Source organism: Nelusetta ayraudi, unplaced genomic scaffold (assembly GCF_046127955.1).
Source record: "Nelusetta ayraudi isolate G7.1 ecotype Tasmania unplaced genomic scaffold, CSIRO-AGI_Nayr_v1 ptg000004l, whole genome shotgun sequence".
NCBI lineage: Eukaryota > Metazoa > Chordata > Actinopteri > Tetraodontiformes > Monacanthidae > Nelusetta > Nelusetta ayraudi.
The window spans coordinates 15029756-15050988 of record NW_027466054.1 but is presented as its reverse complement, the minus strand read 5'-3'; the positions used below and the strand labels follow the sequence as shown (position 1 = coordinate 15050988).

Sequence of the window (21233 nt, the reverse complement as noted above, 5' to 3'; positions counted from 1 at the left end):
GTCCGAATCCAATTAAAAACGGAGCCCGGTCGAAACTGAACCGAGACAGACGGTATGCAGACGAAGCGGGGAGGTTGTGTTACGCGCGTCCGTTGTTACTATGGTTACCGCCTCTTTCACACGGTTAGTATGGTGGATTGTGGTGTCCAATACATCTTGTTAAAACTTTACTAAAAGACTATAGTTTGTGACATGTCACGTAAAGTCACTAATTAATGCCGTAATATTCCGACCCGGTAGATAAATTCCGACAGAAACTTCCGGTGTGCTTCATGTTGACGCGATGTCACATCACCCAGTAAACCAAATTGAACTGACGTGGGATGAGGACAGAATGTCAGTGGCAGCAGAAACAGTCACAACACACCAAATCATGATTTAAATGTTTTTTGCTAAATAATTGCAATAAACTGAATGCTCCGTTCTCTCCCATAAACCACGCTTGCTAAAACTGGATTGGACAGTGAGGGCGGAAGGGCCGGTTATGTTCCTGAGACTTCCGTCAACAGTTGCGACGTAATCAGATGACGCAGCAGAAGCTCAGCCCGCAACACGTCTGTGATATTCACTTCTCTTCTTAAACCAGTTTCTACTGACGTAGATTTACAATTCATAGGCATGAACTCAGGCTCAGGATGCAATGGAATTTATCTGCACTGTATATTTATTGTTTTACAGTTGGACCAAAAGCGTTATTTCACATGTATAAATACAATCAAGAACAAAACACAAACAAAAAACAATAATAGCACCTGAGCAAACAAATTAACAAGTCACAATGAACACACATGGCACAAATACTAGTAACACTGTGGGAATGTAATTTCATTTCATTCAACTTAAATTAAACAAAGTAAAATGTTCAAGCATTTTTTTTTTTAGACATTATGGCTTACAGCTCATAAAAATATTATTACAAAACATCAGCATTTTATGGAGTGCAAATACAAAGTATTTATAACACAAAAATGTAAACTAGCAAAAGGTATGTTCATTTGCACACTGGGTCGGAGCTACTTTTGCACGACTTGCTGCACCAATGTGGCGTGCAGTGAAGGCAATCATCCTGTTGTTGTGGGTGCTTTGTAGCGACCTTTAGTTCACCTGTGCAACTGTTTCTTTTCACAGGGCTGAGGTCAGGTGTATTGGCTGGACACTGTGGCTCAGTAAATGCATGATTAGCACTGAGAAATCAACATCTTATCCCCTGAGGATGGACCTGGAGACGAGGAGAGTGATTCGGGACGCAGGCCACGACGCGGTTAAAATGTCTCTGGATTAACTGCGGCTGCTTTCCTCCGCTGTGACATCAAAGCGCTCAGCTGCTTAGGGAAAAAAAAGAAAGAAGAGGCAAACAACAGCAAAACTGTCAGCATTCAACACCTACATGATAAAGGACAATGACACTGCAACAATCACACGCACCTGTTGGGCAGCAGCTGTTGCCTTTTGCTCTGCCTGTGTCAGTCGCCGCTGGAGTCGGTTGGTCTTCTCCTGATTCTCCGCCGCCTGCCTCTCGTACTGGGCAGACAGCCGTGTAAATTAGTCACACGCAATCAGCGATTCAACTCAACAAGTGTCCTTTACATTTCGCACGGCTCCGTCTTAGGGTGCCGCGTGCCTCGCAATAACAAGTGTGGAGACGCAGCGAGTGAACACCGTCGTCGACAGCGCAGCTCCTTGACTGTTAAAGAGCGACGCCAGCAATCACTCTTCCTGCCTCTACTGTTTCGCCACTTTGCATGAAATAATTACAACTTCACATTTATGAATGGTTGAGTGGATCAGACCAAACTTGTGAAAAAAGATTAAAAAATGGTGGCAAGAAACAGCTCCCGCACTTAAGCAGGAGACTGCACTTGAATCAGTCACGGGAATTCATCAGAATGTTTTCTCATTTTTATTTCCCATTCTGAGGGTGAAAAAAAGAAAACAAAACAGGCAAATACGAAATCGAGCAGTAGGGTCGTTGTGTGTGTACGTGAATTTGTCAAAGCAAACCTCTGTAATGGCACCATGGGCTGTCTCGAGCTTCATCTCCAGCTGGCGTGAACGCTGCTTCTGCCGGTTGAGTTCGGTCCTGAAACAGACGTTTATTTTTAGCCGTTTATGCCACTTTTATCTTGTCTATATCCCTCTTTTGACCTTTTCAGTATGACACCACCACATCTCCGTGGTACAGCTGCTGCCGAGGATGAAACTATTTCAACTGGTAGTGTTACAGAACTGACATTTATTTGGACTGACTTAGTAAAAAGAGAAAAAAAAAAACCTCCCCCCCAAAAAATCAATCCTTCAGTCGTCTTATCATGTTGGAATGATTCTTTGTTTTCTTTTATGCGTTAGTTTTTTTACTGTCTGTTTTACTTGACAAGTGTTAGGCATCTGTTCTGAAGCAGTCAGTTCCAGAAATGTTTGCTAAGCATTAAACATAGCCGAGTGCTCCCTGCAATAAGGTAATAATGCAGTTTCCCCTTTTTAATTTGCGCTCTGGATCTCTTCCAACATTTAACTGGTGACCTCTCGCCTCCCAGCGAGAATGTCTCAGTGCATATTTTTGTTGCTTCCTTTTCTTTCTTCATTAAAATTTAATCGACCGTCGCAAGTTCTTACTTGAGGCCGGTGATTTTGGTCTCGAAGGACTGAGTCAGGTTCTTGGCCTCCTCCTTCCAGCGCCGGGTGTTTTTCTGCTGCGCCGTGAGCAGCCGCGTCAGGTCGGCGCTGGAGCTGCGGCTGCACTCCTCCAGCTCCCTCACGCGCGCGTCCAGTCCCTGCTCCTTCAGGCTGTACTCCTGCTCCATCTGAGAGACCTGCGGCGCGACGGGGCGACTCGGCTAAGTTCTCGTTTCATCAGACAATGTTTGGAAGTGCTCATTTTATCTTTTTTTCTTTTTTTTGGTGGAGGAGGGGGGTTCCACGGGCTATTTCATCACCTTCAAAGCAAACTCTTGATATTCCTTCAGGGAAATGCATTCTCAGTGTTCACACAGTTATAGAACGCTCAGGATCTGCGGCTCATGAGCTAACGCCCCGTTGCTTTCATCTCCTCTCCCGCTTTCATTAAAGAAGGCACTGATTTTACAAAACAAGCCGAATGCCTGGAAAGCGCAGAGGCTGTTTGAGCCTGCTTGTGATGCCTTCTGTGGCTTCCGAGCCGCTTATTAGACTCGAAGTCCTCTGTGTAACCCGTTTGAGCTCAGATGTGACAAGCAGAAAGGGAAGAGTTACGGCAAAGGTGGGGCGTTTCAAAAGGAGACGCCGGCGGTGGAGTTTCCAGAAAATGTCAAGTGAATTTTGAGCAAACTTTTGGAAGTTTGCTTCAAAAAGAATAATAAAAAATAGACACACGAGCTTTGTGTTTCCATTCAGGCAACGTAAAGCATAGTTACATCATATGACAGCACCGCGTGGCTTGCAGACAGAGCAGAAGTGAATGACAGCAGCAGAGGACTGGAGACAGAATTTCAGGAGTTGCTGGCCAAGTTGGAATTCTTCTTGAGGTCAACGAGCATTGAGGGACGCTGCTCTTCAACCAACACACAGTCTTATGAATATTGACTGTGTTGAATATTTGCTACATCAGAGTTTATTCTGAAAACCCATTTCAGGTTTTATCAGCTCCGATTCAATTAGAAGAGTTTCTTTGTTTTTTTGCTATTTCCATGATGTTTCTTCAGAGCACACACTGAAATCCTTTATGGAAACTCAGCAGGTGACATTCCTCCAGTACCAGAGATTTGAGCCGTCTCCCTGTTGCAGCAGCCTGAGCTGCAGGGCAAGACACTAGAAGTACCTGCTGTTTGGCCTTCTTCTGCAGCAGAAGGGTGGCCTTGCGCAGCTCATCCATCTCCTTGCGCAGCCGCAGGTTTTCCTGCTGCAGCTGCAGCCGCTCGTCGCTGACGCAGACGCAGTCGTCCCGGGCCGCCGCCAGGGAGCCGTGCAGCCGCCGCACCTCCTCCTGGCAGCGGGACAGCTCCTCACCGTAGCTGCGGAGGAACGCGTGAAAATGAAGGATCAAAACACAAAGCTCAGCGCGCTGACTGTCGGAGTTCGCCTGGTTTATGTCGTTGTGAAATCGGGAAAACAAGAAAAGCAGCACTTACTCCATCTCCAGCTTCTTCAGCTTGTTCTGGGTGCTCTGCAGAGTGAGGCTGGCTTCATCCTTCATCCGCTCGGCGTTGAGGCACCTCTGGTGAAGCGCCTCGATCTTCCTGAACTCCGGCTCTGCTCTGCCTTCTTTGTACACCTGGTAAACAAGGCAGCAGAGGCGGCAACGAATGAAAAACCCCCGTTGCAGCCGCAGCCGATGTGCATCACACAACGTAATTCCGCTTCTTGGTTCACAGCCACCTACCTTCTCCAACTCCTCCTCCACGGCTTTCCTCTCCCGCTGGGACCTGTCAATCTGGGACGATTTGTCTGCGCACTCCTACGGAAGCACGGCGGCGACAAAGACGACAAGAGAAGACGAGACGGAGTCGAGATACAAAATCAAAGGGACTTTTGGAAGGAAACTGAGGAAAGTGTTCGTCAGATCCGGCAGTCACGCGCTCGGCTTCGTACCAGCTGCAGTGCCGACAGCTCCTCGGCCATGTGCTGGATCTGGACGTTGCACTGCACGCGCACGTTCTCCACCTGTCGGAGGCAAAGTCATACGGGTAATGACTCATTTGTTTGTCAGTAATTACAGAGGGGGCTCTGAACTTGTTCAGCGAAGCCTTCTGTTTGTGAAGCCAATACGTAATGTGGAGAAATGCTACAGAGTAACGACCTCATCAGCCGGGTTGGCTTCCTGCATTCTGCCACTGGTTAAAATATGTTTGGCACAACACAGAAGTTTTTTTTTTGAGTGCATAAATCTTGTAAGAGGCCATAGCAACGGAAAGGTCTTTGGCACCTCAATGTCTGTAAGCAGATGACCTTGGATGCCCTTTATTTTTTTACAATAAACAGAAAAGGACAAACTGATTAAGACAGAGGAAAATGTATCAGAAACTGAGGGATTAAAAGTCAGGAGTCAAGTTTGTTTATCTTTTTTTTTTTTTTTGACTGACATTACTTACATGATTCTGAAATCATGTGGTGGTTAAGGTGCTAATATTATGAGGTTCATTAAAACCTCATTCAGGCTAATTGAAATACATTTGGCAAATAGCAAAATAAATCTATAAGTCTGAAATTCTAAAAGTAAGTCAGTTAAATTCAAAACCGCAACACATGAACCCTGCCAGGTGACACTTCAAGCTGAACATCTTAGAGCCTTGTTATAGAAAGGTCCAAGCCTCGTTATTTTTCATTAACATCCTGGTATTTGGTGGAGCAATCAATCACGGCTAGTCACGTCAGCATCAACTTCAGCCTTCTGTTTGCAGCCTCCTGCCAACTCTGCAGCTCGCTGAAACTGAAGCTTTGTTTGATTGCTCACACGTTGGGAGGGGGACAAGAACAACGCATCGTCCCAGGGCTGTTTGTGACATCACAAAGGGCTACAGCTCTGGGCTTTAAATGAGGACAAACGATTTGCAGCAGTTGAAACAGATGTGAAGTGCGGTGTGAACTCTGCAGCAGGCAGCCACTGTGCAGCACTCGGGGACCAGAGGCCGCCGCCTGGTTTTTGATGACTCTCACACAGGAGATGAACTGTGGCGACCATCCCGCAGCCGTGCCGGCCAGAAGAAGTCAAGTATGAACCTTTTCCTCATTTCTTTGAAGCTCACCGACAGACTGAGACCAGAGACAGTCTGTTATATTAGAAATCGCCGCTAATGGGAACCTTGCATGAAATGGGACCTTTAACTTCTCGCAGGAATACTACGTGGCCACCGTGCACTCTGGTATGTTTTAGCAAATTACCGCCGCTAACTGGCCACCGGCCTCCAGGTCAAAATGAGCCCTCGCTTTGTCTCGCTGCTTCAGGAACTCCAGAAAAGGTCATCGCTCGCTCTGAAGGGGAATATTTAAGCTTTCTGTCTGCCGAGAGTTTTTGCATTATTTTGTGAAGCTCCACCCCTCACATGTCCACCCCCCCCCCCGGCCCAGTTAAGTCCGGCGTCCGACTGCAAGAGTAAGCACTTCTGGGATTAATTCTTCATTACACGTGCTTATCTCGACGCTGAATGGCTTTAAGTGAAGATGTGTGGGAGAGAAGATTAGAGTTGGGGGGGAGGAAGAAAAAAAACCTTATTACTTTGGCTTTAATGTTTAACCTGAACCTCCCTCCCCAACATCTGAGAAATTTACGTAGAAAAGACCCGCGCGAAGGGGAGGCCGAGGGACTGAGGTGGCGGGAAGCAGCACAGTCAGGCGAGGAGTCATCAGCGGGATTTAAAAGTTGGACGGATTTAATGAAAGCGACCAATTATTGAGCATTATTCAACGCATCCGGGGCGGAGGTGCTTGGACTGGGGTGAGTGAGCAAAGCTTTGATATTCTGGCCTTAATGAATCACTGAAGTTAGAAGTTTTAACGATATTAATTGCTTTGGAAGAATCTGGAGTTGGCAATGCATTTATCAGCAGCTTGGAAAAAAAAATGATCCTGTGAAGTTTCGGTTAAAAAAAAAAAAGAAGCTACAACTGATTTCGCCCCAAAGCTTCCTGCAGAAAAAAAAACAAAAAAAACAGGCCTGGCGGGTTGCAGCTTGATGAGCCGCTCACCTCTTTTCTGGTACGGGCCGCGGCGTCCTGAATCAGCTGCCTGATGGCCTCTTTCGTCTTCTCCAGCTCCTCGGCTCTCTGTTTCTCCCTTAACAAGGCCTGCAGGGGGAGACAAAGGCAGCGAGTCAGCGGAAGGGGTCACGAGTGTTGAAAAACGGGGAGACAAATAGTGGCGAAGAGCGACGGCGGGGAGCAGAAAAGGCAGTTGAGAGTGACGGACCTGATCCTTCTGCAGCGCCGCCTCCTCCGCCACCTGGACGCTCTCCCTGACTTTGGCCAGCGCCTCGTACTTCTCCTCCTCTAAGGCGCTGCAGCGCGCCTGCAGCTCCCCCACCTTCTTCTCCCACACCGTTTGCTCCCTGCGAACCGTCTCCGCCTCCTGGGACGCGGCTTTCAGTCTGACAGCGAGCGCAGGAAAAGGAATTGACAGCCAGGAGCGGATGGAGAGATTATCGCTCTATTCTCACCTCGTTCTCGCTACTCCGACGGCGAGACGTGCGACTGCGCAGAGTCGCTGAATGTATTCTGATTTTTTTTTCTTTTTTTTGGGGTTACGAAAGACAGTGTGGGAAGATCAGGTCGAGGAACCTGCGAGCGAAGCAGGCAAAGTGGACGGAATGCTTGATAAAGGGAGGAAAGCAGTGAGTGTGGGTTCACCTGGCCTCTAGCTGGCTCACAGCCGTTTGAAGCTGCTGCAGCCGTCGATCAGCGGCTTCCTCTCGGCCCACAGCCTCTGCTACGTCTTCCTCCTAAACCGGTGAAAACACACACACGTTTTTCTGGACTTTGCTAAGGCAAAAAAAAAAATATATATATATATATATACATACATAAAAACAGGAAATGAGACTAAATGTCTCCCAACAACATCCTTTTTGGATCATATCCTCCTTCTGTGTGTTGCAATACCGTCGCTCACCCTTCTTTGCATTTGCTCCTGGATGTTCTGCATCATTTTGGTCATCCCGTCCACTTTGGCTGCGGCTGTTCTCAGCTCAGCCCTGGACTGCCTACAGTAGTCAGACACAAAGAAGCCAACCCACTGACATTAAAACCTCTTTATAAGAGCAACATAAAACACTGTCACAACACCAGGTGCAGTCCAAATTTAGCAATACATTGTTTTCACATACCTTTAAGAGAATGCAAAACAATTGCAGTGACTATGGTACATTTGCTCCTTTAAAAAGGACCTGAATTTGCCCAAAGTCACCAGGTCAGATTGAGGTGTAGTGTCTAAATGTTTGTGTGCCTTTGATATATGCACTTTATTCCTATTTTTGTCATTACATTTTTTTCCTCTACTTGCAATTTTAATGTTTTATTCTATGAATAAATTCCATCTATTTTTTTTTTTTGCTGCACTGAAAGAAAGCACTTAACTTGTTGTACTCCTACAACGAGACAGAAACAATATTCAATTCAGGTCATTCCAGGAATGTGGGGGCAGCTCAGTGGAAAGCCTTTTTGGCAAACTCTTTCCTGTCTCAAGTGACAGAAAGTGCAAGACACTGCGTGCTACACATCTCACAATATCACAGTTTTCTTTCAAGTTCTTCCAACATAACGTCTCCCAGGCCCATTGTCTGCCATTACCTGAGTTGGATGTGCAGCGCCTCCATCTCCGTGGTCTGCTCCGCCACCGTCTGCAGGAACTGCTGGTTTGTCTGCGTGTGGCAAGAGAGACAAGACTGCCGCTTGTGAGGCATGACCCCGTTTAAACCTCGTCCCCGGCAACGACTTTGCCCCTAAAACCGTTCCGCTAGAAACTTTCTGCAGGCAATAGGAACAAACTTGGCGGCTCCTTCTCACGTCCTCTGTGGCTACAAAGTCACTTCTCGTGTGATGGAGCCACAAAAGCTGTTTGCATGACAAGTCAGAGCTGGGAAAGCCAAACCCTGGCTGCACCATTAAAAATGCATTAAAGGGATATAGTATTACCAACACAATGCGACGTGTCACAAGGGCCAGAAATGCATAGGTGTAAATGTGGCTGGTTTTGTATTGGGAATAAATGTATTTTCAGCTGCTTGCGAAACTTATCCTGTAAGAAAGTTGGAGGCTGAGGCGGGAAAGAGTCCCGACGTTCACAGACTGTTAAAACCAACACAGCAGCGGCCCTGGTGGCAGGTGCGACCACAGCGATTTCAAATTGTATTTACTCAGAAACAAGATTATTTATTAGAGGGTTAATGTGAGACAGGGGCACAGCGTTTTCATCCCATGGCTAATTAGAAGGCAACAACTTAACACACTTTTAATGAGGTGTCACTAACCGATTCCAGTTTCTGATTGGCCACTTGAAGCTTCTGTGCATGCTGCTGAAACTGAACAAGTTGATCCTGAGGTGGGAGAGAAAACAAGGGTTGAAAGTTAACTGCTTGTACCTTGAACACTCATCAACCGAGGCCAAATGGCTCTAATTAACCTAATTTCTATCATAAGGGCTCCCTCTAGTGGTTGAAGGCATATGTTCTTGCACTGGGCAAGCGATGCTGTGCAGACTGGGATGCTTTTGCGCGGCATCACTGCACCTTGAGCTTCAGTCTCTGAGCGTCGAGGATCTTTCCGTCAGAGATGCTCCTCTGGTGGGTCTGCTGAAGGTGGTCCAGCTCCTGGGCTGCTGCCTGCCACAGCTCTAAGGCCTGCAGGCGCTCCTAGACACAGAAGCATTCCCGTGTGTAGTATATCCTTCTTTGAAGCCGGTCAGTGTCAAGTACAAAGCAGTCCAAACCTATATGTGTACGTCCGAACCTGCTCAGACAGCTGAACCTGCTCTTGGAGGTTTCTGGTGACCACATCTTCCAGTGTGCTGCTGCCTTCAGCTCCTGAAGCTTGGGGCAGGGTGTGGAGTTGCTTCTCCACAGACTCTATGAGCTCTTGGTGCAACCTGGTCCAAGGTGGTGGGTGTCAAATGATCATTCTATTCTAGATTCCTCTTCACATTTCAAATACAGGATTAGCTGAAGTCAGCAGGTTTGGGTTAGCAGCAGCAGGTGAAGGTAAAAGATAAACTCAGATGCACTACTTCTCCCCTACTGAGCACGTCACACTTCTGGTCTGATATTGTGCTACATAAGTATGAGTCAATCAATAACCACACATTTGACAAGAGCATCCTTTCTATGAGAAATGCTAAATGAGCTTTAACATAGACTTTTCATGTGCCATGGATTTTTTTTCTACCTTTCATTCTCCTTGACAACCACATCCAATTTCAGTTTCACTTCAGACATCTGCCCCTGTTGAATGGAAAACAGTGATTCAGCATATAGCATGGAGTCACAGTTCAAACTCTTAACAAACTCAAGTTAATCAAAAAGGAAGAAATCTCTGAGGCTGTAAGACGGTCAAACCCCCACCCTGAAATGTTGTCTATAAACAATGGAAGTTTTTCCCAAGACTGAGGGTAACAACTGTGATGTTTTATCTTTTGCTTATTTGTGACTAACCAATTCAGTTCAGATGTCATCTTTTGGGGAGTTGAGGTCTTTTATCACCTAAAACTAATACCTTTTGTTGACCTGACTCCCCTTTAAAACGTTGTGTCTCAATGCGAGAAGTACAAAGGTCTAGGTGATTTATTGAGCCCCTGATGGCTTTTGAATATGCATTTTAGAGGTGTCTCTGGTCTGGGAGGATATTTAAGGGAAAGAGCAAGAACCTTGTGACTCTCCTTTTTTCTTCTCTCTCTCTCTCTCTCTCTCTCTCTCTCTCTCTCTCTCTCTCTCTCTCTCTCTCTCTCTCTCTCTCTCTCTCTCTCTCTCTCTCTCTCTCTCTCTCTCTCTCTCTCTCTCTCTCTCTCTCTTCTCTCTCTCTCTCTCTCTCTCTCTCCTTGATTTGCTTACCATAATTTTTACACAACCGGTCTGTTACATTTTTGCTGCATTTTTACTCTGGACTTCGCAATAAACTGGTATGTTATCCATTTCCCTTCAATACCAACTTGTTGAGACTTTTGTTCTATGTGGAGAATAATCTGACAGTTATATTCAGTTATATGGTAAATTCATTGGAGTCATGTTTTTCTAACTATTACATAAGTTAGATGATATAAACCTCTGAATATCTCAACCTAGATGTCTGGGCTGTTCTTCTATGTTAAGAAGGTCACTGAATGCTTTGTCTATATCTGCCATCACTGAACTAAGATAGGGATTAATCAGAATCCCAAAGACCTTAGTTATATGGTAAGTTTCACTGGACATTATTCAAACCCTTAACCTCTGAGCTGGACAGGTAAGATTGGGTATCATGTTCGATAACCTCTGAATACTCCAACCCAGACATCAGGCTATTCTTCCATGTTTAATGAACAAACTGAATAGTTTTGTTAATGTATATAAGCCTTCCCTGAACTGAAGACTAATGTCAGATCACTAGAACTTAATTATTATTATTATTATTATATTATTATTATTATTATTATTATTATTATTATTATTATTATTATTATTATTACATAGTCTATATTCTTAATTATTAATCAAGTCTTTCTCTCAATCGATATATAAAAGTACAGTTATTATTATCAAATGGAGTCAGATTAAATTAATTATTTTGTACTTTAATTTGAAATCCTCATCTTAACACGGGAACAACGGAATACGTATTGGGGAGATATAATTATTATTTGTGCCTGGATATTTCCTCCCCTCCAAGGCCCAACAATGAGTTAAAGACTCTTTTAAATGATTATGAAATCTACCTTCATGTATACATATGTTAATGCACATCTCTTGTAGAAAGAGGTGGGTGTGTTTAGTGTACTTGTAGGTCTGAGTGATTTGTTGGAAAATCTCTTCATTTACCTGGTATTTTTTCAGCTGTACGGTCATGTCATTTATGTGTCGATCATACTCAGCTATAAGAGGAGCCATTATACTGCAAAGCGATAGAATGACATCGTTAACGGTGTTAGCCTTGGGTTTAATCATGCAGTTACCAATAGGACATGTCAACCACCATGGAAACAGACTTTAACTGCTTCACCTTCTATCAGAGATCCAGGGTGCAGAGGACTCGGCCATTCTTATAGCTTCACCCTGATTACAGTCAGAAAGGCTGGAGGTGAGACTGGGTGTTATACAGTTTTGGGCGGATTATACCTTTAATATCAGTGAGCCAGTTCCATAACAAGGAACTAGCTCATAGGAGTGTGATTAAGTCATGTGTCAGTCATATTTAAAGATCCCTGTTTCAATAGAGAGTCACCTTCATATACACAAACTGTCTCAAGATTACAATGATAAACCCGAAATCAGCACATATGTAAAAAGGCATTGCTGACGTCTTTGTACCTGAGATGCCGTGAGCAGATTATGGTTCCCATTCTGATACTGACTCAGGGCTGAATTCAGCCTGTGGACTGGAAAGAAAGATACACATGTTGATTTCAAGTAAAGCTAAAAGAAATACATCAATTTCTGCCAAAGCAAGGGCCGCATTTCATTTGGAACTGTAGTGGCCACTATTATAACAATCAGTATATATTATGGAGCTAAAAGAGATTAACATTTTTAGCAACTGAGAGCAAGCAGCAGTCCTTCATGGTCTGTTTGAGGGAGTCTATCAGTGCTGCGTTAGTGGAGAACACTTGGGACAAAACTGTTGTTGTTTATAAAGGAGGTCAGCTTCAACACAGACAACTGTATGGCTCATCTTATCTTACCTTGATCACGTAAAAACTGTATTTCTGCCTCCATAATGCATGGACAGCTAATGCACACAAGAAAGAATTCATGTTAGAGATTACAGAAGAAAATAAAACACTGTTGAGGATGTAAAATCAAACATGCATTAAGCTTAAAATGTAATCAGGTACTGCTCACTCGTCTATCCTGATACAACCAGTCAACTGAAAAGTTCTCTATACTTGCATGTGCCACACGTGACAAATATTGCACCAATTATTTATTTTTTAATAAACAAATTAAATCAGGCTTTTCGCTTCCTAATGCGTCTTACATCACATGACAGCTAAATGTGAGACGCATGGTGACGATCAATATTAGTAAATAGATGTGATAGGAAATATGATCTATAAGATGGAGAAAAGTATTTACAGCAAGGAGGTTAACAAAGGTTTGCTACAGGGGGAAGACTCTAGTTGCTCTGTTTACCCCAGTAATTTACGCAGAGCGAATATAGTATCGTATGAATGACTTAACCTCGCGGAAATCTAACAAGAACAGTTGCCGTTTCGTAACGCTAGCAGCTAGTAAAAGTTAAACACATGCATGACTTTGGCAACAAATGAAAAACCTCAGACTTGAAAAGCGCAAACCCCACAAGTAGCTAGCTGGCGTCAGTTGTTGTTGAGGCTTGACAGGACAGCGGTCGCTGGGGGCAACTAATCGTCTCAGAGCCGAGTTTAGCCGACGTGGCTAACCAAAGCGTCCGTACAAACGGTCTACGGTAAGATCTAACAGGAAAGTAGTCAACGTATTTATTTATTTATTTATTTTTTTTTTTTCTGATGAAGCGTCTTAAACAATTATGCGAGTCGCAGAGTCATTACATTCCCGGTCCCCTCGGTTCCGCCTTCGCTTTTGAAGAAAACAAACGACAACCAATGGCAGAGGAGATGTGCGCCAGGGGGACTGTTCCGTCTGTGCAACAGGGAAGTAAGAAGGTTCCGCTCCGTTCTCGGCAGTGTAAGTCTAAAATGGAAATTCAAACTCTACCGTGTTAGTTTGGTGGCAAATGTTAGAATATACGCTGATATTCAGCGTATATGTTGCTATTACTTTTATTAACAATATCTATCTTGAAGCAATACTCCCTTTTTCAATTATCTTGTATCCTCTGAACGAGTTTCGTTTCAGCTACCTGGTCTTGTGATTTGCTTGTTGTGCTGACGTAAATTCTGATTGAACACGTCCAGTGGGTAGCTCGCTCAGAGCACTTCGCCCCTCTTGTAATCAAGTCAAGCGCTTATCTGCAAAAAATAATATGGGCACTGAGTGATTGTGTTTTGTTAATGGCAGTTTACGGAATAATGGTAGTAATTATCTTCATTGGTTCCTAAGTAACAGAGCTACTCTCGACATGAACCTAATTTTGATAACGCCTGGTAAAAATGCTGAACGGACATAGTTTTGCTTGATAAATTAAATCTTTACACAGGGGAAAACTTTTCCATTTTTTTCTTTTTCTTTTCTTTCTTAATCATCAAGTCTTTGGACCTCTGACAGCATGGGGCCAGCTCGTGCATTGTTTTTCATGGCACTTGTCCGGATTCTGCCATGCTGTAAATCTTTGTAAGTTGATTGGTTCTTTCTGCGTGGAGTCACCACAGTCTTGTGACATATTAAGCTGATTCTTCTTCCCCATTGCAGCTCTTTTGGACAAATGGAGTTTTCCATTGAACATACATGGGATAGCGAGCCCGTGGATCATGACCCCATCAATATTATTTTCTCTCCTGGCCTAGGAGGGCTGAAGTTACAGGTGCTCGGGCCCTTCTTCAACGACCCAGCGGGTCCTCCTGGGCCCCCAGGTCACACCTTTCCTGGCCTGTGGAACTACGAAGGTTGGCATCAAGACTCAGCCTGCTTCCCTCCTTATGTCAACATGTAGGAAACGTTTGAAGGAGCTTGTTGACAAATCTGTGAAAGACGAGACTGAAAAATGTTTTTCTTAAAGTGACAAAATTATTGAAATTGGTCATGAAGGCGACCTGACACGTAGTGTAGGTTGAACTATTTGACTATACAATATAAACAAATATAAACGTGTTCGGAGAAAAACAACAACTTTTTTTTTGATTATTTGATAACAATAATAGGAATTGTTGTTGTTAAATATCACGAATCAGAGATAATAATAAACTTGTTATTCTTTTTCATTTGTTATGTTTAGCTGAGTAAATCAATCTAAGCTGGCATCTCCACTCCCACTTAAAATTAAACTGAAGCAGAAAAGCCATATTCGACACCCACCATCGCTTGTCGGAAAGGTTTTATGCTCCGCCGGTTTATCAACCCTTTTGCATTGTAAAAGTACCTTTGCCAACTCTAGGATCAGCTCTTATAATAATATTATTCAGGTTGTGATATGAACACTAAGTCATTGTAATGCAATTTTATACCAGTTGAGAATATGACGTAAAATTATTAACACAACAGTGTCCCAAGAGGTTGAAGGATCACTTATTTTTATAGGCCATAGCGCTGAGCCCATAGCGCTGATTGCATTATCATTATTACCCTGACACAGCAATTAAACCTGGCGATGAGGCTGAGTTATGACAATCCTGTCTAATTGACCTTAAGTAAGTTGGATTTCCAATTAATGAGCCCCGCATTTTTGGCCTCATTTATGTTGCTAAATTGGACACCAACTCCATTATAATGGGAGTTAGCTAGTTAATGATATGGAGCATCGTCTGTTCCCATTCTGGCCAGCCTTTGACACTTCTGACTTGGGAAATGTTTTTGCACAAATTGGTAAAACTGTTTCTTACGGAAATTGTCTGAAATTATTGGACAGTTCATAACGGATTGAATTCATGAAGGATTAAGTGTTGTGTCTGTGCTCACAAATATGTTTTGCACCTTTTCTCATCAGTTGTGGAGTCCTTCTTCCTTGATAGCACCACAGAAAATTACCTGGAAGTGGAACTTTGTCCGTAAGTACACACCTGTTCGGCCCCCTTTTTTTGGGCGAAAGATTCATAGAATCTGAGTCTTTTTGTCATATTATGTCATAATATTTTTTATATTATGATGACGGAGCTGAAAAAGGAATTTAAGATTGTGAATTAATGTTAAACTGTCAGAAAAATTGAATTAAAAATGAAAATTGCAATTGGCAAACAATAATTAGATAACAACAATTAATTTACGTAATTCTGATATTTTAATAACAGTTGAATGATGATAATATAAGAACTTTTATTTGTTTTGTTTTAGGCACGGACAGCACCTGATATTGTTGCTGTCAGGAGTCCACAAAGTGTTCTTGGTAGGCAAACAACGTGGACGTCTTCAAAGAAGGCAACTTTACTTTGTGGTTATTTAATCATCTCCTAGTGTGTGAATTTTCTTTTCTGTTTTCCCTCCAGCAACAACTGCCAATGGAGTTTAGTGCCACGACCGACGGGAAGAAATGGAAGGGCGAGGCTCTTGTGCCCTGGGCTTACTTCCCTCCCAATGTCAACAAGATGAACTCGTATGCCATCCACGGCTCGGGAGAGAACCGCACGTACGAGGCCCTGTTTCCGATTCCCAAGGATGAGATAGTGGAGGGTCAGAAACCCGACTTGTGAGTTGACTTACGCTTACAAGCGCCAAGTGTCTGACAACATGTGGCGAAAGCACACTGGACAGGGTATTAGCACACTAAGAGTAGTAGAGTGAATATTGCATAGTTGGGCTCTTTTAAAGTGGTACAGTTTATTTTGAAGGTACAGCCAATATAATGCAGCTGTCGGTGAGATTTTTTTTTTCTGAGGTTCATGAGGTTGAGATAGCCTCACTTACAGCAGTGTTCAGGTGAAATTATACCAAATTTCAATTTATTCTCAAACAATCTGTTTTTCGTAAGACTTGCTCCTGCTAGCAACGGCCAAACACCGATGACAGCACACCACAAACAAAAATGTAAAATGCAATTTTACTCTGTTTTGGAATTGCATCTGAAAATGCTTACTCTTATTATTTGTCTCTCTCTTTAGCCACCGGCTGGAGTACTTTAAACATTTCCGCCTGCAAAGCATCATGGGAGAGGGTTGGATCGAGCCAGAATCAGATCTATGGAAGGGAAAGCCTTGAGCTTTCCAGAAACACTTTACTCTCTCTCTCTCTCTCTCTCTCTCTCTCTCTCTCTCTCTCTCTCGATCTCCCTCCCACCCGCCCCCCTCTCGACGCATACACTGACACACACCACTGCCGAAGGGCAACAGTACAAACACTCATTGATGGCGAACAAAAGGGCAATCAATCTTTATTAGTTAATGATGTCGAATGATACGACAAGAAATATGTTATCAGCTCGTCAGAGCGTGTTAGCCTTCACACGCATCGGCACAAGCACACACTATCACACACACACACGCACACACTATTGCACACACATCACAAGGCACTTGGCCGTCACCTTAAATTGCTTTGGCAGAGTGACCTGCAGTGGTTATGCTGTGGATGGTGGCGGCGAGTGTTCACTTTGACTTTCAGCTCCTTTGTAAGCTGTGAGTTTCTCTTCAAGGGAGGTGAGCTGTGGCAAGTTTCGTGTGATTGTTTTTCATTACAGCACACAACACACACACACACTAGGGATGGGCGATATATTGGGTGTTTGCGATATATCAGCGTTTGCAATATATCGTCAAAAAACTTTAGCGCAGTAAGAATATGTCATCTCGCGGTAACAATGATAAACTCCTGTTGATGATGTAATTACGTGCGCAACGCACTTGCTGCTGGCAGCCGGGAGCTCATGTGTCGCACAATAACAAGCACAGGGCTGATAGCGTACCCACCGTGCTCGAGAATCAATTGTGGATTGTGTGCAAAGTGAAAATAAACACCACGGAAACGATTCGCAAACGTAAACCTGTTTTACTTTTTATTTATTTTCTTTTTGGTCGTAAACACTTTTTTTTTTAGTGCGGTTTCAAAAAAAAATCCCAAAACATGGAGTTGAATTGTTTTATATTTTTTATTGTCACTTTTATCGTTATCGCAATAAATGCCAGAAATTATCGTGATAAAACTTTTACTCCACATTAATACAGACAATATTACAATTGATTTATGTTGATTTTGTTTCTTTATGTGGATTATTAAATTGGTTACATTTGAAAGACTGTCATCCTCCTCACAGTTTTGTTTCCGTGCGTGTGCTGGATGTTGCAATCTGCATGTTTTTCTTAGACTAATTAACATACAGTACTCCCAGACTGCGGACATGACTTCCTGTTTACGTTTAGTTGATTGTTCCACAATTGGCAAAATTGGCTCAATGGCTGAAGCAAACTTCGGAGAAAATAGGACCAGTACAAGCTAACTGATAAAGGACATGTAAAAAGAAAAAACACTGATATTGGCCAATACAGAGGCAGTTGCTGATTATAGTGCATTCTTAACTTATGCATCCAGGTTTTGAACAATGTACTCAGGGTGCAGATTTGGGCAGTTTTTTTTAAGGTGCACAACACAACTCCACAAGTCACTGCAAGTATTTCAAATCACACTGGTTTCCTGTGAACATAACACTCTCCTAGGACAATAATAACCACATACCAACAGTCAAAGAAGTTGGAATAGCCAGAGCAAACAAAAATAGTTGTTGTAAAATGTTCCTGTCTCTCATACGCAAGAGGATTGTATAAAAAAAAATTGTGTGTCATTTTGTTTTATTTTTTTTCTCCATAACAATGAAATGAAACAGCCGTGTGCAGCTCCATCTTTGCGACGTTAGCCGGTGCTCTGGCACTGTTGGTTCTCGTCTTTGTCCCCCAAAAACGCACTCAAATACTGCAGCCTCAACTACAGTGTGGTGTTCAATGTGTATTGTCATGTTTTTCTTGAACAGTGTCACTTTTCATTGCACAGTAAAAAGGGATTATTAGTAAAACAAAGACGTTCTTCTCCCTCCTCTTGAGCCCAAGACTGTTCTCCATGTTTCCCTGTTTGCAGTTGCTGTGATGGACAGTTAGGCATGACTGTGTGCCCTCTGTCGGAGAATATGCAATTCCTCCCCCCAAATATTCCTCTATTGCGTCAAGTTAACTTCTTTAAAAAAAAAGTTCTTCTCATTAAACTAAAGAGTGCAGGCCACCGATGAATAAAAAATGAAACGGTAAGGTGGAAACCTTTTTTATGCAATATTATGACATGTGACATCCTTGCGGCTCATCCCCGCCGTATACATCAAAGTCTTCCTCGATTGCCTCTCTACTTCACTTTTAGGAGTTGAGATCACAGACCCCCCCCCTAAATCCCCAACCCCACACACCGGTGCGCACACACACACACGCGCCGCACAAAGAGCGAGGACTTACAAATCTCTGCCATCACTCTGTGACCCCACAAGACTTTTTATTTCTTGCTCCTGCCACAGTGCTTTGTAGGTACGGCGTGTTCATCCCAGATTCCCATCGGATCAGCGGCTGGCGCCGACCACCTCTGACCGGCAGACGGGAAAAAGCCCAGATTGATTTTCATGTTAGATGTGTTTGGGCTCTCCCCGTGGCGACCTGAAAAGCCTCGTATTGAGCCCCGTCGCTTTTTAATTGGAGCTCTCGCCTTTGAAATGTGGCCGTGATTAGGCCGAGGGAGGCCCGCCGCTTAAGCCCCCCCCCGCCTTAACATTTCCTGAGGTGCCACTGCAAATTACTAACGTGCACCAAAACACACGCGCTGCATTAAAAAAAAAAAAAAAAAAAAAACGCTGCAGGGCGAGCGACATCGCTGTCACCAGGAACACCTAAAACATGTTCCTGATCTTTATGAAGCTGATTGGAAAAAAAGAGCAAGAGACACGCTCGCCTTGACGCGCGCCCGGCCGTGAACCCGACCCTTCGCTTTATGGAGAGATGAGAGGGAAGAGCGGAGCAGGTCGCCGCCTCTCCTCCAGCCCCAGCACCGAGGCAGAGGAAGACACCAGAGACGCCTCATCCCTCCCTCATAAAAAAAAAAACTAGACCAGCCGGCTCTAAAACATTCAGCAGCAGCTTAAGGGCGATTCTCCACCTTAGAAACTTGCCAGTGATCAACCTAGCCGCTTCCTTTTCCTGATTTTTTTTTTCCTTAACAAGAAACGCAGGTCTCATTTCCTCAAGTTTAAAGAGTGTTTGAGGGTATGAACGAGGATAAAGTTGTGATGAAATATAAAGTGCGAGGGATAAAGGAGCTGATGTGGGTGCATTAAAAAAAAAGAAGGGAGGTTGGGAAAAAGTGAAAATGGTAATGACTTTTGCCTAGTTTGGCCCAAATGAAAGATTTAAGTCGGAGCTGGTGAAGACCAAGTGTCAGCCTCTGAGGGGAAACAGAACATTTGTTGAAAGCTACATGGTTTGGGATTAGTGATTAGAAATCCAGATGACTAGCTAGCATCGATGTCTGGGCACGGAGGTCGTGCATGTTGTCAGTTTCTTCTCCTTGACTGACGTGTTGATTAAAATAGACTCCATCAACATATTGTTCCATATAGTAGCTTGACGGATGATCACTACAGTCGTCTTCAGAAAACATCCAGAAGGAAGCGTCCAGTTGTGCCGGCAGTTGAAACTTGAGGTGCTCAATGCTAGTTGTCTGAATGGAAATATAAGGACTGGTTCATTTGAAAAGAAAAAGAAGACAGAGAGGCTCTGACTGAGCCAGTGCAGCCTCCAGATTTTCCAAACCTGAGTGGATTTGCTTTTACACGTCACGCAACTCTTTGGTTCCTTGAATTTCATCCCATCTAATGAGCAGAGTACCATGTGGACCTCAGTGTGACCGCCTACATCACTTTAAAAAAAACAAAACAAAAAAAAAACGATTCCAGAGATGGAGCAGGGATAAACTGTGACGGCACAACAACAGCGGACCTCTGCGAGTCAGCTGTCTCACAAGGGAGACGCGAACAGGCACATAATGAAGCCCTAATGGAAGGGAAAATGGCATCCCAAGTGGTTTGGACGAACAACTAAATGCTTATTAGCTCTGTCTAATTATTGTCCAACCAGTCCATTATTAATGAGACGGCTGCAGGGGTGAAGGATTTGAAGAGTGCCGTGGGGCGTGAGAGAGAGAGAGACAGAGAGGGAAACGGAGCTGTCTGTCTGGACCTACATGCACCTGTGGAGCGTGCACACGCGTGATAACACAGGTACTAATTGCGAGCCGAAGCCCGGCTCCTGAGGATGAGGGCGTGACGAGGTGGACGTGGAACGAAGCCGGATGAGGCTGGGCAGGGGCGGGGCCACCGAGGCCGGAGAGAACGGCAGGGATGCTAATGAGGGCCGAGCTGAGCCGAGCCGAGCCAAGCCGAGCTGGACTTCCTGGGAAAGAGCCGGCACGAGCAGGAGGAGGGGAAGGGGACAGAGGGTGATGTATTGGATAGCCGCCATCGTCCTCGTCCGTCCAGGGAAAGTCGAAGACAAATGTAGGCTCGGTGTTCTTCCGAGCGTACACGGGCGAACATGTTTATTCATGCCAACGTGCGCATCAACTCTGCTGGAGTTCATTAATACCTTGAGTTTTTTTTTCTTTTTTCTTTTTTTACCCTTTTACCAACACGCACGCGCGCGCAAAGGCACGAGAAGATGGGGCAAAGGCTGCTCGAGTCACGGGGAAGAATGAGATTCATATGTTATCGGCGCATAAACATTAGAAACAAATGATATCAGCACGACGGGGGAGAGAAATAAATTAAGCTTTCTTTTTTATCAACACAGAATATAAATCACAGGCGTTTGCCTAATTGATTCCATTACATCCCCCACCTGCCCACCGACTCTCTCTCCCTCTCTCTCCCTTCCTCTCTCCCTCTCTCTGTCATCCATCCGTGTATTGTTAATCTTCATTTTAAGCGAGATGGATGAAAACGGCTCTTATTGGATGTGAAGCCCGCTGGATTTCGTCCCTC

General features: G+C 44.1%; 2 protein-coding genes across 13 annotated transcripts; one reads left to right on the top strand and one right to left on the bottom strand.

The window, feature by feature from the left end:
- Positions 1-646: 646 nt before the first annotated feature.
- Positions 647-13240, bottom strand: sclt1 (sodium channel and clathrin linker 1). Of its 7 annotated transcripts, none has more exons than XM_076037047.1 (22): positions 13177-13218; positions 12328-12374; positions 11957-12024; positions 11649-11701; positions 11468-11540; positions 9843-9898; positions 9411-9546; positions 9191-9313; positions 8933-8998; positions 8253-8323; positions 7576-7666; positions 7314-7405; positions 6877-7054; positions 6657-6755; positions 4564-4635; positions 4355-4429; positions 4104-4246; positions 3794-3986; positions 2614-2810; positions 2002-2080; positions 1426-1521; positions 647-1322 (listed from the first exon to the last, which is right to left on the bottom strand). In XM_076037047.1, exons 2-22 carry the CDS (start codon positions 12359-12361, stop codon positions 1263-1265), a joined length of 2055 nt encoding a protein of 684 aa, XP_075893162.1. In that variant the 5' UTR covers positions 12362-12374; positions 13177-13218; the 3' UTR covers positions 647-1262. The 7 variants fall into 7 exon arrangements, with proteins under 7 accessions (XP_075893162.1, XP_075893122.1, XP_075893128.1 ...); XM_076037007.1 differs by lacking the exon at positions 13177-13218 and adding an exon at positions 12921-13134; XM_076037013.1 differs by lacking the exon at positions 13177-13218 and adding an exon at positions 12943-13134.
- On the top strand, positions 10452-17198 carry cunh4orf33 (chromosome unknown C4orf33 homolog). 6 transcript variants are annotated; one of them, XM_076037065.1, is made up of 8 exons: positions 10468-10572; positions 11659-11726; positions 13835-13918; positions 13997-14190; positions 15228-15288; positions 15572-15623; positions 15724-15923; positions 16336-17198. In XM_076037065.1, the coding sequence occupies exons 3-8, from the start codon at positions 13854-13856 to the stop codon at positions 16430-16432; spliced, it is 669 nt and encodes a 222-aa protein (XP_075893180.1). In that variant the 5' UTR covers positions 10468-10572; positions 11659-11726; positions 13835-13853; the 3' UTR covers positions 16433-17198. The 6 variants fall into 6 exon arrangements, with proteins under 6 accessions (XP_075893212.1, XP_075893204.1, XP_075893180.1 ...); XM_076037089.1 differs by lacking the exon at positions 13835-13918 and having other exon boundaries at positions 10465-10572; XM_076037058.1 differs by lacking the exons at positions 10468-10572; positions 11659-11726 and adding an exon at positions 13255-13312.
- Positions 17199-21233: the final 4035 nt, after the last annotated feature.

Bases quoted from the DNA above. Each gene is read 5' to 3' on its own strand.
- cunh4orf33 (XM_076037065.1), top strand. From the start codon at position 13,854: ATGGGGCCAGCTCGTGCATTGTTTTTCATGGCACTTGTCCGGATTCTG. The intron at 15,289-15,571 runs GTAAGTACACAC...GTTTTGTTTTAG, and splicing joins CTGGAAGTGGAACTTTGTCC to GCACGGACAGCACCTGATAT. The intron at 15,624-15,723 runs GTAGGCAAACAA...TTTTCCCTCCAG, and splicing joins GAGTCCACAAAGTGTTCTTG to CAACAACTGCCAATGGAGTT.
- sclt1 (XM_076037047.1), bottom strand. From the start codon at position 12,361: ATGGAGGCAGAAATACAGTTTTTACGTGATCAAG. The intron at 9,899-11,467 runs GTAAATGAAGAG...TCCATTCAACAG, and splicing joins TACAGCTGAAAAAATACCAG to GGGCAGATGTCTGAAGTGAA. The intron at 4,430-4,563 runs GTACGAAGCCGA...GTGCTTCCGTAG, and splicing joins AGCTGTCGGCACTGCAGCTG to GAGTGCGCAGACAAATCGTC.